General features: G+C 38.7%; 1 protein-coding gene across 1 annotated transcript in view; it reads right to left on the minus strand.

Moving 5' to 3' along the window:
• Positions 1-5,040: 5,040 nt before the first annotated feature.
• LOC124775656 (4-coumarate--CoA ligase-like 1) overlaps positions 5,041-14,775 on the minus strand; it is a 103,556-nt gene continuing 93,821 nt past the window's right edge. The window contains exon 11 of the mRNA XM_047250484.1: positions 5,041-5,162. Within this exon, the coding sequence (XP_047106440.1) occupies positions 5,041-5,162 (122 nt within the window). The remainder of the gene's footprint in view (positions 5,163-14,775) is intronic.

The raw sequence follows: 14,775 nt of genomic DNA on the forward strand, positions 1-14,775 counted from the left end.
ATATGCATTACGCAAGCTCCGCCCATGGCAATGTTATCCTTTTTTTTTTTTAACACCCTCGTTTGATAATGAACTTGTGAATTTGGCTGCATCGCTTTTCTGATGAACTATTTTTGTGGATATATCTACATCGCAGCGTCCACAGGTTTTATCAGAGCTCATTTGGTGTAAGCATTTGTTGTTATGTGCTATAAATGATGTAAATGACAACAGAATTATGAAAAATTAGTATAGGAAGACAGTAAATCGAGAATATAACAGGTACACTCAGAAGTAAGAAAGTAATGAGTACAGAGGAATGGAAGTAATAATATGTGTGATTAGGAATTGCACAATGTGGAAATGTAAATGAATATAGGGAGGCTCAATAATAGCTATATTATGTGTTTATGGTGTGATAATGAAACACAGCCAAACTGACATGGTGTTTTTGGCAGGTAAACTGACATGAGATGTATTATTAGACGAATATGATGTTTTTGGAAACTGCATTGAGATAAAGGCTATTACAAGAAAAGTCCAATATCTGAAAGAAAGTATAGTATGTTACAGTACAGCAGTTAGAAAGCTGATCAGTGCACTAGAGTAGTACATGACACTGGGATAAAATTTCACACAGACTGACAGACTTTGACTTTAAAGTGCAAATAATTCCCTTTACTTTTCCATTACATGAACCGTGATACGTTTGTTTGTCATTTATTTCTGATCTATATACCTCCTTCACCTACGCTGTGTTAATGTTCTTTTATTTATGTATTTTTACTACCACTGTTACTACGAGTTACGTGTTAGTTGTTATTTCTGAGTAACTACTATTGTGTGCATGCTAGATTTTCTTGTACATATTGTTGGCCATTTGTCACCATTAGATAATGATGTTTTGTAAGCTCTTATGAACTCTGCTTTCTATCCGGCACAGAATACTGCATAATTCTTTCCGTATGTGATGTTTTCTGATCACACTGATTACTGCAATCTACAATTATTCATGTTTTGTACGAAAAGTTTATCTTACATTTTCATGCAATGCTCGGCGTACCCTTTCACATATTTACTTGGAATAAGGTCATTTCTTAGAGAGACATTATTGCATGTGCAGCTTAGATTTTTGTAATGTATTGTGAAAACCACAAATTCGATGAAGTCGTCAGAGATTTAACTAAGTTTTGCACAAACTTAAAGGAAAAAGCAGCACTGAGAGTAAACTTATTTACGAGATTTGAACTGGACGTATGAGTTGTCAGTGGAAAACTACTTCCCTGAGTCTGCTCATATTTAATTCTACGTTTATTGCTAATCTGCAGAGACATTCAATTGACTTACTTGCTACCCTTAAGCCTAAAACACTTTTCACTTTTATCAGCGACCTCATCGGTGACTGTGCTTCACGAAATGTGTCAATATTGTGCTAGTGGCATTCCTTTTCTTAATCACAAGATTAATAACAAGAGACATTAATAGTATCTTCGTTTGTGCTAAGTGATGCAACATTTTACCTTCATTTGCAGTTACATTCTAGCTCAAGATTAATGATATGAAACTTAAAACCAAATTTTCGATGGTTTTCAGTGATTCAACATTTACCTCCAATCTACATTCTACAGAACTCAGCGAAGTGTATGCGTGGTTCCTAACTGTACAAAGACGATCTTCAACTGTTAAACTCAAATCAGGGCATTTTTTATTACTTTTTTAACCTATATAAAAAAATTAGAAAGAAATGTGTACAATAAGTTACAATTAAAATTAACATTACAAGTTTTACGATATTTTTTGCCAAGTCTTGCTCTTTTACTGGTTGTGAAGATTTTGGAGGAATTTTAAAAATATGTTTGTAATTTCTTTGTAATGAGAGAATTTTGTAATTATTAATCTTCTTATGTTGTACAGTCCTTTTCTCAATAATCAGAGTTTCACTTCTCAAGTACGATTTTTTTTAGAGTAAAACCCACCTCCATGACTCATAATGAAGTTTTAAATTACTGCCGTGTATTCATTGCACCCATGCTACACACAGCTAAAGGTTACTTCCGACAATCAAAAAATATTAGAATAGCTTATTTTTCTTTAGCTGCTACAGTTGCTGATTTGTATTTGCTTTCGAGCACGTCGGTACTCCAGACACAAAACCAGCATGCTAAGCATGAGGTAAGTCACGTTTACCTCAGGGAGCACTTCACCTTGCATTCTTAGGCAAACAGTGTGTCGTCCAGTCCGTCAGGCATTATGCTAACAATCAAATTAATTTTCAGTGAACAGTATCGGTAGTTTCAAATAGTTATTTTCTTCCGAGTAGAGCAGTATCTTACTTCCGTGCCTTTTCCAAGTCTAACATGGCACTTCATATCGTGCAACGTTCGTAATGCACTTCGTTACTGAATTTTAATACTATAGTGTTCATAGAGCACACAATTAGCTTTCTTTGGCATTTAATTACATTCGTTTTCTTTGTTTCAAAGTTTGAATTTCACGAACTTTAAAGTATTATTTCACGACATTGTTCACATGCACAAGAAGCCCAAACAACAGTCAGTTTTGCTCACAACGCAACCTCCCCAAAGCACCCCCTCAGATTTAATAGTACGATGACCCAGTGGATTGCCAGTCAAAACAGAAAGAAGGTGTACTGAACTGTGAAAAAAAGTAAAATAGAAACAGTGAATGGTCCAAGAAGAAAGAGTGTAATAAAGAGCAGTCTAATAGTAGCAATGGCATCGTGGGAAAGTGGTCCTCGTGTTGGACTGCCAACGAGCGAACCGTTTTCAAAATACCTCGGGTTTCTTTTCCATCATTATGAACTGTCAATTCGGTCATTGAAATGTTTGTTGTCTTTCTGTAGTCTTGACAGTTGTCACACTGTGCGTTAATTACAGAATATGAGTCATGTGGTAAGAATACGTTACCATCACAAGTAATTGTGGTGAATCGTGAGAGCAGGCGAGATACCACATAGACGTCTCACAAAGTAAAAACAACAAATAAACGGATGTGAGCTATGTTATAACAAAGGAATTCAAGAACCAATACTTCCAAACATAACACAACTTAAAACGTTAAAAACATTTGGTTTGATAGAGCACAGAGAAACTGGGTGATTGTGAAACTGTTGCTTTAATTTGTTGCAGCTCATGTGACAAACTATTTTGTTTTCATCATTCCCTTGGGAGTGATCACATTCATACGAACTCCTACATCGGGCAAAGAAGTATATCTCACTCACTAACTCACCAATCGTACAAATTAGCTCTATTATATGACACATGTACTGTCACTAACGCTGTATATGACACACCAGAGCATTCCGTTGACTTGTCATCAAAGGTTTGCGATTTCCATTCGAAAGCCACTTCCTTTCGGCTGCTAATAGAGTGGTTGTGCAACATCAACTTTCATTATAGGTCTCTTCCTTACACCTCGCTTTTGCAAACGGACTTAAACCACGACACAGACAGAAATTTCAGTACAGCGAATAGCGAAAAAATAATAATAAAAGGCACGAGGGAGCTTTGAACGCAGCTCGCATGTTTTGCAATCCAACACCGTGACCACTTAACCTCGACGTCGTCGGTTCTCTTTTTTGTTCAGTGTTGCACTTCTTAAGCTTGGACTGTTCACTGTTCCTATTTTGCTTTTTTTTTACAGTTTACTACACCTTCTTCCTGTTTTGATGCTTGATCTGTGTTCAGTTTTTGACGGAATGTTCACTGGTCCCTCTTACCACTAAATCTGAGGGGGGAGGGGGAAGCTGCGATGGGGAGTTTCCGTTGTCAACAATTTAATACGATACCTAAAGCACACGTTACGTGAGGAGAGCGATTCTGAAATCAATATATTTTTCTCACATACAGACAGTATTTATGGAAAGCTTAGTCTTGTAGCATGGAAACGGTACTTCTACGACCAGTTTCCTATTCAAGACACTGTATAGTACTGTTGTATGAGTTTATATGAGGAATTTATAAACGTCCTATGTATCTGTAATGATGAGTACCACAAGTTTCTGTAGCGTTACTTACAACGTTATTGTAAGTACTCACAATGTTTCTAATATCAACTGTAAACTTTATTTTTGCCTTAACCTCATCAAATGCGTTCCAGGTGCGTTGCTTAGGCTCTGCATGTACGCACTTGTGGCAGACCGTCGGTAGACTATGGAATAAATGATAAGAAGCATTGTTATGTAATCTGGAGCGTTGAGGTAATGTGGGGGAATCTGCTGCGACGTTTCGCTTCGAATAACACAGTCTGCGGACAAGTGGTCGATGGTGGACTCTTTCCTGACACGCAGCTTGTCACAACGTATTATCCCTGAAATACCATTCTTACCAATAGTCAAGTGCAGCATGCTTAGAGGTTTTGTTTTGCTACCATATTTATTGTTAACATTCCCATTTCCTGTCTCTAAGTCAACTAAGCAAAAGATCTAGCGAACTCTGTTTTGTGGCTAGATTTACTTCATAAAGGAACTTGTGGCGATATTCATGTGGCCTACGTATACTAATTACAATATTTTACATTTAGTATTGTTTTTGTCTTAAGAAGGAGTACAAAATAACAAACATCAAAAACATTCTTAGAAGTTCACACGTCAAACACTTCAGCCTCGTTCATAAAAACACTAACTCCATTTGTTTTGTAGTTTTTTTAAGTCTGCATGCTTTTTGGGCTTGTATAACTCCTTTGAGCGTGCTAACACAGGAAACTGAGAGGAAACGTCACTGACTGTAAGTGCAGAGGATTCGTGTTTCTTAGTCAATTTAACAGAACTGAAAGGATAAGAATAAAACTGTATCATAATTGAAGTTTGTAAGGAACGTACATGCTATTAGCTGAGCGAACTATACTACACAAAATAAAGTAAAAAATCTGTAAAGAATTAAAAATATAATGAATCAAAGTAGTTCAACACGAAAACTGAAACTACGAAGAAGAGAAATGGAGTATTTAACTTTAAGAGTGAGCTTTGGGTTCGTTGATGCTTCTTCGACATTAGAGAGCCCTTTGAGGGTTGAACAAGCGCACATGTGGCCTCTGCTCCTACTGGCCGCCCGCCGCCCACCTCCTGAGGACCCTCTTGGCCACCTTGCCGCTGGCCGTGTGCGGCAGCTCCCCCACGATCCTTACCCCGCCTCGCAGCTTCTTGTGGTCCGCCACCTTATCTGCAGAAACAAGTTCACAATTGCCAAGGCAACAGAACCTGAATACACAACTTAAAATTATATTTATAGAACATCCAGTGGGTTCTTGTAGGAACACAGACATATTAACAACTTGAATATTAAGTATTAATGTTCCACAATAATATTTATTTAATTGTTCGTTATGAACCGGACTTCAGCTGTTTAGGCCATCGTCAGATTGCGTTATAGTAAACAGGTAGTCCACGCAACTTCAGCGAGAATTCAGCAAACGTTGAAAGATACATGATATTTTATGACTATATCCATACAGAATACAGGCATAATGTATTTCCTGAAGAGACTCTTAACAAATGAATCTTATATTACAGCATATTCAGGTATTAAAACTATCTGAATTAATAAGGCAAAGGTGTTGTTCAGGTGAATAATAGCACTGGCTACTATGTCATATTGATAAATTGGTGAATGTGACGAACACACCGAATAAAGGGAGGAGGACAAAGAAGACTACGGAATTACCGATATAACAAGCTTATAATGTAATGGTAAGATAAATAATAACTGGCTGCTACTTTATCAAGGGTGAGTAATGTAATTGTGTTTGTTCACTGAGAACCAGGTCAAGATTCTTTGATTGATGTTTATTAACAGCCAGAATTTCGAGTTATGTTAGTTTTCTGCCTTTAGTTCCTATACAGAGAACACCACATTTCACATCATATGAATGACAATCATTCAGAGGATGTTCAGATAAGGTGGAATCTTTCTTTTTCGGTCTCCAACTCCTTTCATGTTAAGTCAGTCTAGTAGTTATAGCCCTGCCTGATTGACCGAGGCATATTTTGACATACGGATAACAGGAAATTCTATAAATTCCACTGTTTTCTAAAGGAGAAATCTTATCTTCATTGTTGAACGGAAGGCGAGCGATAGTATTCCTAGCGTAAAAAGCTGGAGTATATTTCCTGGATTTTAGTTTCCTGGCAAGAACCTGTCAACTTTCACCCAAATATAGCATGGGTGCTCATCTGTTACCAGTGTAGTTTTGTGCTGTCTTAGGGGGATAAAAGAGTGCTGTTATCCTCGGTCTAACCTTTTTGCTGAGTATGTTGTCACTTAGAGTAGGTTATAACCATTGATGCATGCTATTTCTTTAATTATTTTCAATTCATTTTCAAAATCTGGTTTGTTTGTGGTATAGGTATTAAGCGGTGCACCACGATGTGGGAGGCAGCATGTCTGTATGTAACGAGATGCTGGGAAATGGCTGGTATTACTGTGTGTGTTGAGGTTACTTTGCTGTATATCTTAAATTAATGCTATTGCTTAAAGATGTCAAAGGTGGAGCTAAAATGTTGGTAGAGTCTCCTCCAAACTCCACTGTAAATTCCACTGTGACTTCCATTGTTGAAGAAATTTATTTAATCTGTTATTCTGTTAGTTATCTATTACTCTATTTTAAAATACTTTTGCCTTATGCTTTCACATAATTTTAATATTTGAATATACTATAATGTTAGATTTATTTGTTCAGTGTCTCTTTAGATATTGCATTATGTTCGTATTTTGTATCGCTATAGTCATAAAATGTCACACATCTTTGTAGAGCAAACTTTGTATAGCTATGGATTCTCTCTGAAGTTGTGTGGACTATCTCTTTAGTAGTATTAAGTTATCTGACGATGGTTTAAGAAGCCGAAAGCCAGTTGATAACGAACTATTAAATACATATTATTGTGGCCCATTAATACTTTGCTTTCAAGTTATTAATAAAATGATATTTACGGTATTTCTGCGTGAAAAGCTATTTGAACTCAGACATCGCAATAGCCATGTACAGAGTGATAATCAAGGTTTTCATATTTATCTTCACTGTCTTGTTTGCTACACAAATGGGCAAGTCATGTCATTTCTAAACTCGCAGTTCTTTTCAGACATACACCAACAAGCCTGAAGTGGAATAAAAGGATTCCACCATACGAATGTTTGGAGCCACTTTGAATTGGTCCAGACATAGTATTGGAGAAAATGAGTTATTGCCAAAATTATAATTCCTGGCACCAAAATGTTTTGACGAAAGAACCTTCGGTCTCATGTTTACAAAGCGAAGATATCGATACACGCATTTCATAACGACACGAAGAAAGGCTCTCAGTTTGCCTTTTATGTGTTTACCGGTGACAACAATGAAGACAATTATCTCGCTTGTTTCGTATCTCTTAGGCAACGAGAAAGTGGATGTGTATTTTTTCTGTTTGTGGTGTGTTGTTAAGTGACAAACTATTGCTTACCAGTGGTAGAAAGTGATATAACGTCCAAAAATAGTATAAATTGCATCTCGCAGGAAGACAACTGAGAAAGACCGCGCAAGAGTGAAGAGCGACCGTGTATGAATAACGACGTTATTGTGTAGTCGCGGACGCTGTTTCCTTTCCTGCGACCGGGTCCTTGGTCTTATAAAACACAGGTACAGAATCGTTACCAAATCAATAGTATTCATCAGATATCAGAGATTATTGTAAACTGCAGACAAAAACCAACGAAGTGCAGATATCAGATGCTTTTAATTTTAAAATTTTCTGGATAATGTTCCAAAAAACGCTTTTCTTTCAGAAGGAACTGCTAAGAGAAGCGTTTCTGGAGATCGAAAAAATAAAATTTAACGTTAGCAGCTAGCAGGTGTCCCACAAGTAAGGACGAATTTGAATTTTGCGCCATTTTGTCACATAACGGTTGACAGCCGTGGTTCTTTCATGTTTGTTATCTGCGATCCTTACCATTAGTAGCTTGATACCTTTGAGTAGTGAGCATCGTTATTTGACGTTTATTTTCGCAATGGAGCAAGTGACAACGGAGCAACGTATCCAAGTAATACAAAGTTTTTACAGAAACAGTGAAAGCCCCACGGCAACCGTTACTGAATTACATGTGACACACTTGACGTAAAGCTGCTGCAACCGAATCAGTTCGGAAGTTGACCCGGAAGCCTGAGACCACACGTTATGCTTCAAACGTTAAAAAAACAGGATGACTGCTTTCTGTTCGAACACAAGAAAACATTATTGTCGAGTGCTACAATGTGATCGTAAGCTCCAGAAAATCTGCTCGCCAACGAAGTCAACAATTGAATTTATCACCAAGTTCACTGCGTGAAATCCTTTCAAAAATCTAAAAATGCATTCGTACAAGATTCAGCTTACACAAGAGCAGATCATGGAAAGAGACATCGATTTACTCACTGGGCCTTGACTCGACGAGCAGAGAACTTCACAAAAAGAATAATTTTCTGAGATGAGGCGCACTTCCACCTCAGTGGGTACGCCAATAAGAAGAAGTGCAGAATTTGGGGCAGTGAAAATCCGTATGTGACTGTGGAAGATGAGATGCATCCACGCAAGATTGCGTCGTGTTGTTTCTGGGCAGGAGGGGGGATCGGCACGTATACTTTTGAAAACGGTAAGGAAGCTGCCGTCACTGAGAACGGCGACCGTTACCAAAACATGTTACTGATTGGTTTTTTCCCTCTTATTGATGAAAATTATTTTCGGTTTCAACACGATGGTAGAACTTGTTTCACGTCCCATGAAACGATTTCTCTATTGAATGAAAAGTTTTCTCAAAAAATTCTCCCTCTGCGTGGCAACCAGGAATGACCTGCGATCTTACGCATTTTGCCTTTTTTTCTGGGAATTTGTGAAATCAAAACTGTACGTGAACCAACCACACACAATAAACCAATTGAAGGATGAAATTAAAAGGGCTATTATCGGCATCCCACCCGATGTTTATGAAAATGTCATCGAGAACGTCAATGAACGCACTGCTCGTTGCCGCGCGGCCTTGGGTGGTCCTATGGAGGATATTATTTTTCATACATAAATGGGAGAAATTACTCAATGTGTCCGCAAAAAAACATTACATTTTCAATTAATTTTGAATGTTCTATAGCACTTTAATACTCATCCCTACTTCCCGGACACCCTCTATAAGCTTTCCATCCATATGCCATCGCCAAGTTTCTTACTTGGACTGTTCCCAAAGATGGTATGATCAAACATAATTTCCGAGCAGCTGGAGCAGGAGGAAATGCTCCCAGTCTACCCACCAGTTTAGCATATCTAGTAGGATGTGTCCCAGTAAAATCTGCCATATTGAGTGATGTAGCAAAACCGCTTAGCTACAGGCCTGGAGAGTATAAACAATCTTACAATAAACTTTGCGCTTTGGTAGTGGTGTTTTTCCACAAAATTGCAGTTGACAATTTCGGTAACTAGAAAATTTAAATATCACGAAAATAACTGGGTGGAGTTACTGCTAATGTTATACGACGTAGTCTCTATTTAACCGAAATATGTAAAAACACGCGGCACTGTAATTCTTTTCTTACTAATGTTCAAATGTGCGTGCTTGGCCACTTCTCGAACTCAGTGTTTTTTCTGCGTCTTCTGGTGGAAATATAGGTAGGAATTAACAAATTGCATCAAAATATACCATGCGGGAAAGACGTCAGACCATCGGCCTTATTTCATCACCCACATTATGCTAATGTTTTATATGAAGTTATGTTACGTAATAATATTAAGCACATTGCCGACCATAATACTGCATAAGTTTTTTAATTTAAAAGAAAATCTAAGGGAACTAAACTTATTTTTTCACTTGCCTTTAAAGTCGTTTAGCTCTGCAGAGGCCCTTTTAATATGGACGGATTCATTTCCAAATCTGGAATTCACCTGGTAAGGAAAAGTAACTTCTCGAACTGGAGGTAGTAAGGACAACGTTCTCTATTGCTCGAAACAAAAATTTAAAAAGTTTGCCTCTATATGTACGCTAGCTATGTGTATGTGTGTGACTGATAATTAACGTTTTAATTTATTTTTTATTTTTTTCCCTATTGGGTGAGAGGAGATAGAAAGTAATTTTTGGAATAATATTATTTCCAGCATTTGCCTTATGACCAAGGGAAATCTCCAAAAAACCCTCAGTGAGACTCTATCTCCCTGTCCACCGTCTCAAGCTTAATAAAAAATATTTGAGAGAGAAAGTGTAATGTTCCTGACGTATATCACTATTCATTTCATTCTCTAGGTAGACCAAGCATATTAAAGCAATGATTAGTGTAGACTCAGAGACTTTTCAGCTAAAACCCAGACCGAGGGGGACCCAACTGACTACATTTGGGAGGCGGTTTCCAGTTTTTCCATTTGCCTGGTAACCAAAGGAAATCTCCCTACAAACTTGAACGGAATCAAAGAATGGAAACTATTTTTAATTTAATTCTGAAAAGAATGTCCCATAAAAAAATGAAAGCGTAGCGTATGTTGAGTTTGTAGCAATGTTCATGAATTGTTGTTGTTGTGGTCTTCAGTCCTGAGACTGGTTTGATGCAGCTCTCCATGCTACTCTATCCTGTGCAAGCTTCTTCATCTCCCAGTACCTACTGCAACCTACATCCTTCTGAATCTGTTTAGCGTATTCATCTCTTGGTCTCCCTCTACGATTTTTACCCTCCACGCTGCCCTCCAATACTAAATTAGTGATCCCTTGATGCCTCAGGACATGTCCTACCAACCGATCCCTTCTTCTAGTTAAGTTGTGCCACAAACTTCTCTTTTCCCCAATCCCATTCAATACCTCCTCATTAGTTATATGATCTACCCATCTAATCTTCAGCATTCTTCTGTAGCACCACATTTCGAAAGCTTCTATTCTCTTCTTGTCCAAACTATTTATCGTCCATGTTTCACTTCCATACATGGCTACCCTCCATACAAATACTTTCAGAAACGACTTCCTGACACTTAAATCAATACTCGATGTTAACAAATTTTTCTTCTTCAGAAATGCTTTCCTTGCCATTGCCAGTCTACATTTTATATCCTCTCTACTTCGACCATCATCAGTTATTTTGCTTCCCAAATAGCAAACCTCCTTTACTACTTTAAGTGCCTCATTTCCTAATCTAATTCCCTCAGCATCACCCGACTTAATTCGACTACATTCCATTATCCTCGTTTTGCTTTTGTTGATGCTCATCTTATACCCTCCTTTCATGACACTGTCCATTCCGTTCAACTGCTCTTCCAGATCCTTTGCTGTCTCCCATAGAATTACGATGTCATCGGCAAACCTCAAAGTTTTTAATTCTTCTCCATGGATTTAAATTCCAACACCAAATTATTCTTTTCTTTCTTCACTGCTCGCTCAATATACAGATTGAATAACATTGGGGAGAGGCTACAACCCTGTCTCACTCCCTTCCCAACCACTGCTTCCCTTTCATGCCCCTCAACTCTTATAACTGCCATCTGGTTTCTGCACAAATTGTAAATAGCCTTTCGCTTCCTGTATTTTACCCCTGCCACCTTCAGAATTTGAAAGAGAGTATTCCAGTCACCATTGTCAAAAGCTAGAAACGTAGGTTTGCCTTTCCTTAATCTAGCTTCTAAGATAAGTCGTACGGTCAGTATTGCCTCATGTGTTCCAGTATTAATAAAGGAATCCAAACTGATCTTCCCCGAGGTCAGCTTCTACCAGTTTTTCCATTAGTCTGTAGAGAATTCGCGTTAGTATTTTGCATCCGTGACTTATTAAACTGATTGTTCGGTAATTTTCACATCTGTCAGCACCTGTTTTCTTTGGGATCGGAATTATTATATTCTTCTTGAAGTCGAAGGGTATTTCGCCTGTCTCATACATCTTGCTCACCAGATGGTAGAGTTTTGTGAGGACTGGCTCTCCCAAGGCCGTCAGTAGTTCTAATGGAATGTTGTCTACTCCCGGGACCTTGTTTCGACTCAGGTCTTTCAGTGCTCTGTCAAACTATTCACGCAATATCGTATCTCCCATTTCATCTTCATCTACATCCTCTTCCATTTCCATAATACTGTCCTCAAGTACATTGCCCTTGTATAGACCCTCTATATATTCCTTCCACCTTTCTGCTTTCCCCTCCTTGCTTAGAACTGGGTTTACATCTGAGCTCTTGATATTCATGGAAGTGGTTCTCTTTTCTCCAAAGGTCTCTTTAATTTTCCTGTAGGGAGTATTTATCTTACCCCTAGTGAGATAACCCTCTACATCCTTACATTTGTCCTCTAGCCATCCCTGCTTAGCCATTTTGCACTTCCTGTCGATCTCATTTTTGAGACGTTTGTATTCCTTTTTGCCCGCTTCATTTACTGCATTTTTGTATTTTCTCCTTTCATCAATTAAATTCAGTATTTCTTCTGTTACCCAAGTATTTCTACGAACTCTCGCCTTTTTACCTACTAGGCCCTCTGCTGCCTTCACTACTTCATCTCTCAAAGCTACCCATTCTTCTTCTACTGTATTTATTTTCCCCATTCCTGTCAATTGTTCCCTTATGCTCTCCCTGAAACTCTGTACAACCTCTGGTTCTTTCAGTTGATCCAGGGCCCATCTCCTTAAATTCCCACCTTTTTGCAGTTTCTTCAGTTTTAACCAATAGATTGTGATCAGAGTCCACATCTGTCCCTGGAAATGTCTTCCAATTTAAAACCTGGTTCCTACATCTCTGTCTTACCATTATGTAATCTATCTGAAACCTGTCAGTATCTCCAGGCTTCTTCCATGTATACAAACTTCTTTCATAATTCCTGAACCAAGTGTTGGCTATGATTAAGTTGTGCTCTGACCCATGACTATTAAATTTTCGTCTCCCTTCACTATCTGAATAATTTCTTTTATTTCATCATGCATTTCTTCAATTTCTTCGTCATCTGCAGAGCTGTTTGGCATATAAACTTGTTCTACTGTAGTAGGCATGGGCTTTGTGTCTATCTTGGCCACAATAATGCGTTCGCTATGCTGTTTGTAGTAGCTTACTCGCACTCCTATTTTTTTACTCATTATTAACCGACTCCTGCATTACCCCTATTTGATTTTGTATTTATAGCCCTGTATTCACGTGATCATAAGTCTTGTTCCTCCTGCCACTGAACTTCACTAATTCCCACTATATCTAACTTTAACCTATCCATTTCCCTTTTTAAATTTTCTAACCTACCTGCCCGATTAAGGGATCTGACATTCCACGTTCCGATCCGTAGAATGCCAGTTTTCTTTCTCCTGATTACGACGTCCTCCTGTGTAGTCCCGGCCCGGAGATCCGAACGGGGGACTATTTTGCCTCCGGAATATTTTACCCAAGAGGACACCATCATCATTTAATCATACAGTAAAGCTGCATGCCCTCGGGAAAAATTACGGCCGTAGTTTCCCCTTGATTTCAGCCGTTCGCAGTACCGGCACAGCAAGGCCGTTTTGGTTAGTGTTACAAGGCTAGATCAGTCAATCATCCAGACTGTTGCCCCTGCAAGTACTGAAAAGGCTGCTGCCCCTCTTCAGGAACCACACGTTTGTCTGGCCTCTCAACAGATACCCCTCCGTTGTGGTTGCACCTTTTTTTTTTTTTTTTTTTTTTTTGTCATCAGTCTACTGACTGGTTTGATGCGGACCGCCACGAATTCCTTTCCTGTGCTAACCTCTTCATCTCAGAGTAGCACTTGCAACCTACGTCCTCAATTATTTGCTTGACGTATTCCAATCTCCGTCGTCCTCTACAGTTTTTGCCCTCTACAGCTCCCTCTAGTACCATGATGGAAGTCATTCCCTCATGTCTTAGCAGATGTCCTATCATCCTGTCTCTTCTCCTTACCAGTGTTTTCCACGTATTCCTTTCCTCTCCGATTCTCCGTAGAACCTCCTCATTCCTTACCTTATCAGTCCACCTAATTTTCAACATTCGTCTATAGCACCACATCTCAAATGCTTCGATTCTCTTCTGTTCCGGTTTTCCCACAGTCCATGTTTCACTACCATACAATGCTGTACTCCAGACGTACATCCTCAGAAATTTCTTCCTCAGATTAAGGCCGGTATTTGATATTAGTAGACTTCTCTTGGCCAGAAATGCCTTTTTAGCCATAGCGAGTCTGCTTTTGATGTCCTCCTTGCTCCGTCCGTCATTGGTTATTTTACTGCCTAGGTAGCAGAATTCCTTAACTTCATTGACTTCGTGACCATCAATCCTGATGTTAAGTTTCTCGCTGTTCTCATTTCTACTACTTCTCATTACCTTCGTCTTTCTCCGATTTACTCTCAAACCATACTGAGTACTCATTAGACTGTTCATTCCGTTCAGCAGATCATTTAATTCTTCTTCACTTTCACTCAGGATAGCAATGTCACCTATCTGCTCTCTCCTCTGCATTTATTAGTGGAATTCCCGTTGCACTCTTAATGTTACCACCGTTGATTTTAATGTCACCAAAGGTTGTTTTGACTTTCCTGTATGCTGAGTCTGTCCTTCCGACAATCATATATTTTTCGATGTCTTCACATTTTTCCTGCAGCCATTTCGTCTTAGCTTCCCTGCACTTCCTATTTATTTCATTCCTCAGCGACTTGTATTTCTGTAGTCCTGATTTTCCCGGAACATACTTGTACTTCCTCCTTTCATCAATCAACTGAAGTATTTTTTCTGTTACCCATGGTTTCTTCGCAGCTACCTTCTTTGTACCTATGTTTTCCTTCCCAACTTCTGTGATGGCCCTTTTTAGAGATGTCCATTTCTCTTCAACTGTACTCCCTACTGCGCTATTCCTTA

This window comes from Schistocerca piceifrons, chromosome 2 (genome assembly GCF_021461385.2).
Source record: "Schistocerca piceifrons isolate TAMUIC-IGC-003096 chromosome 2, iqSchPice1.1, whole genome shotgun sequence".
Classification (NCBI taxonomy): Eukaryota; Metazoa; Arthropoda; class Insecta; order Orthoptera; family Acrididae; genus Schistocerca; species Schistocerca piceifrons.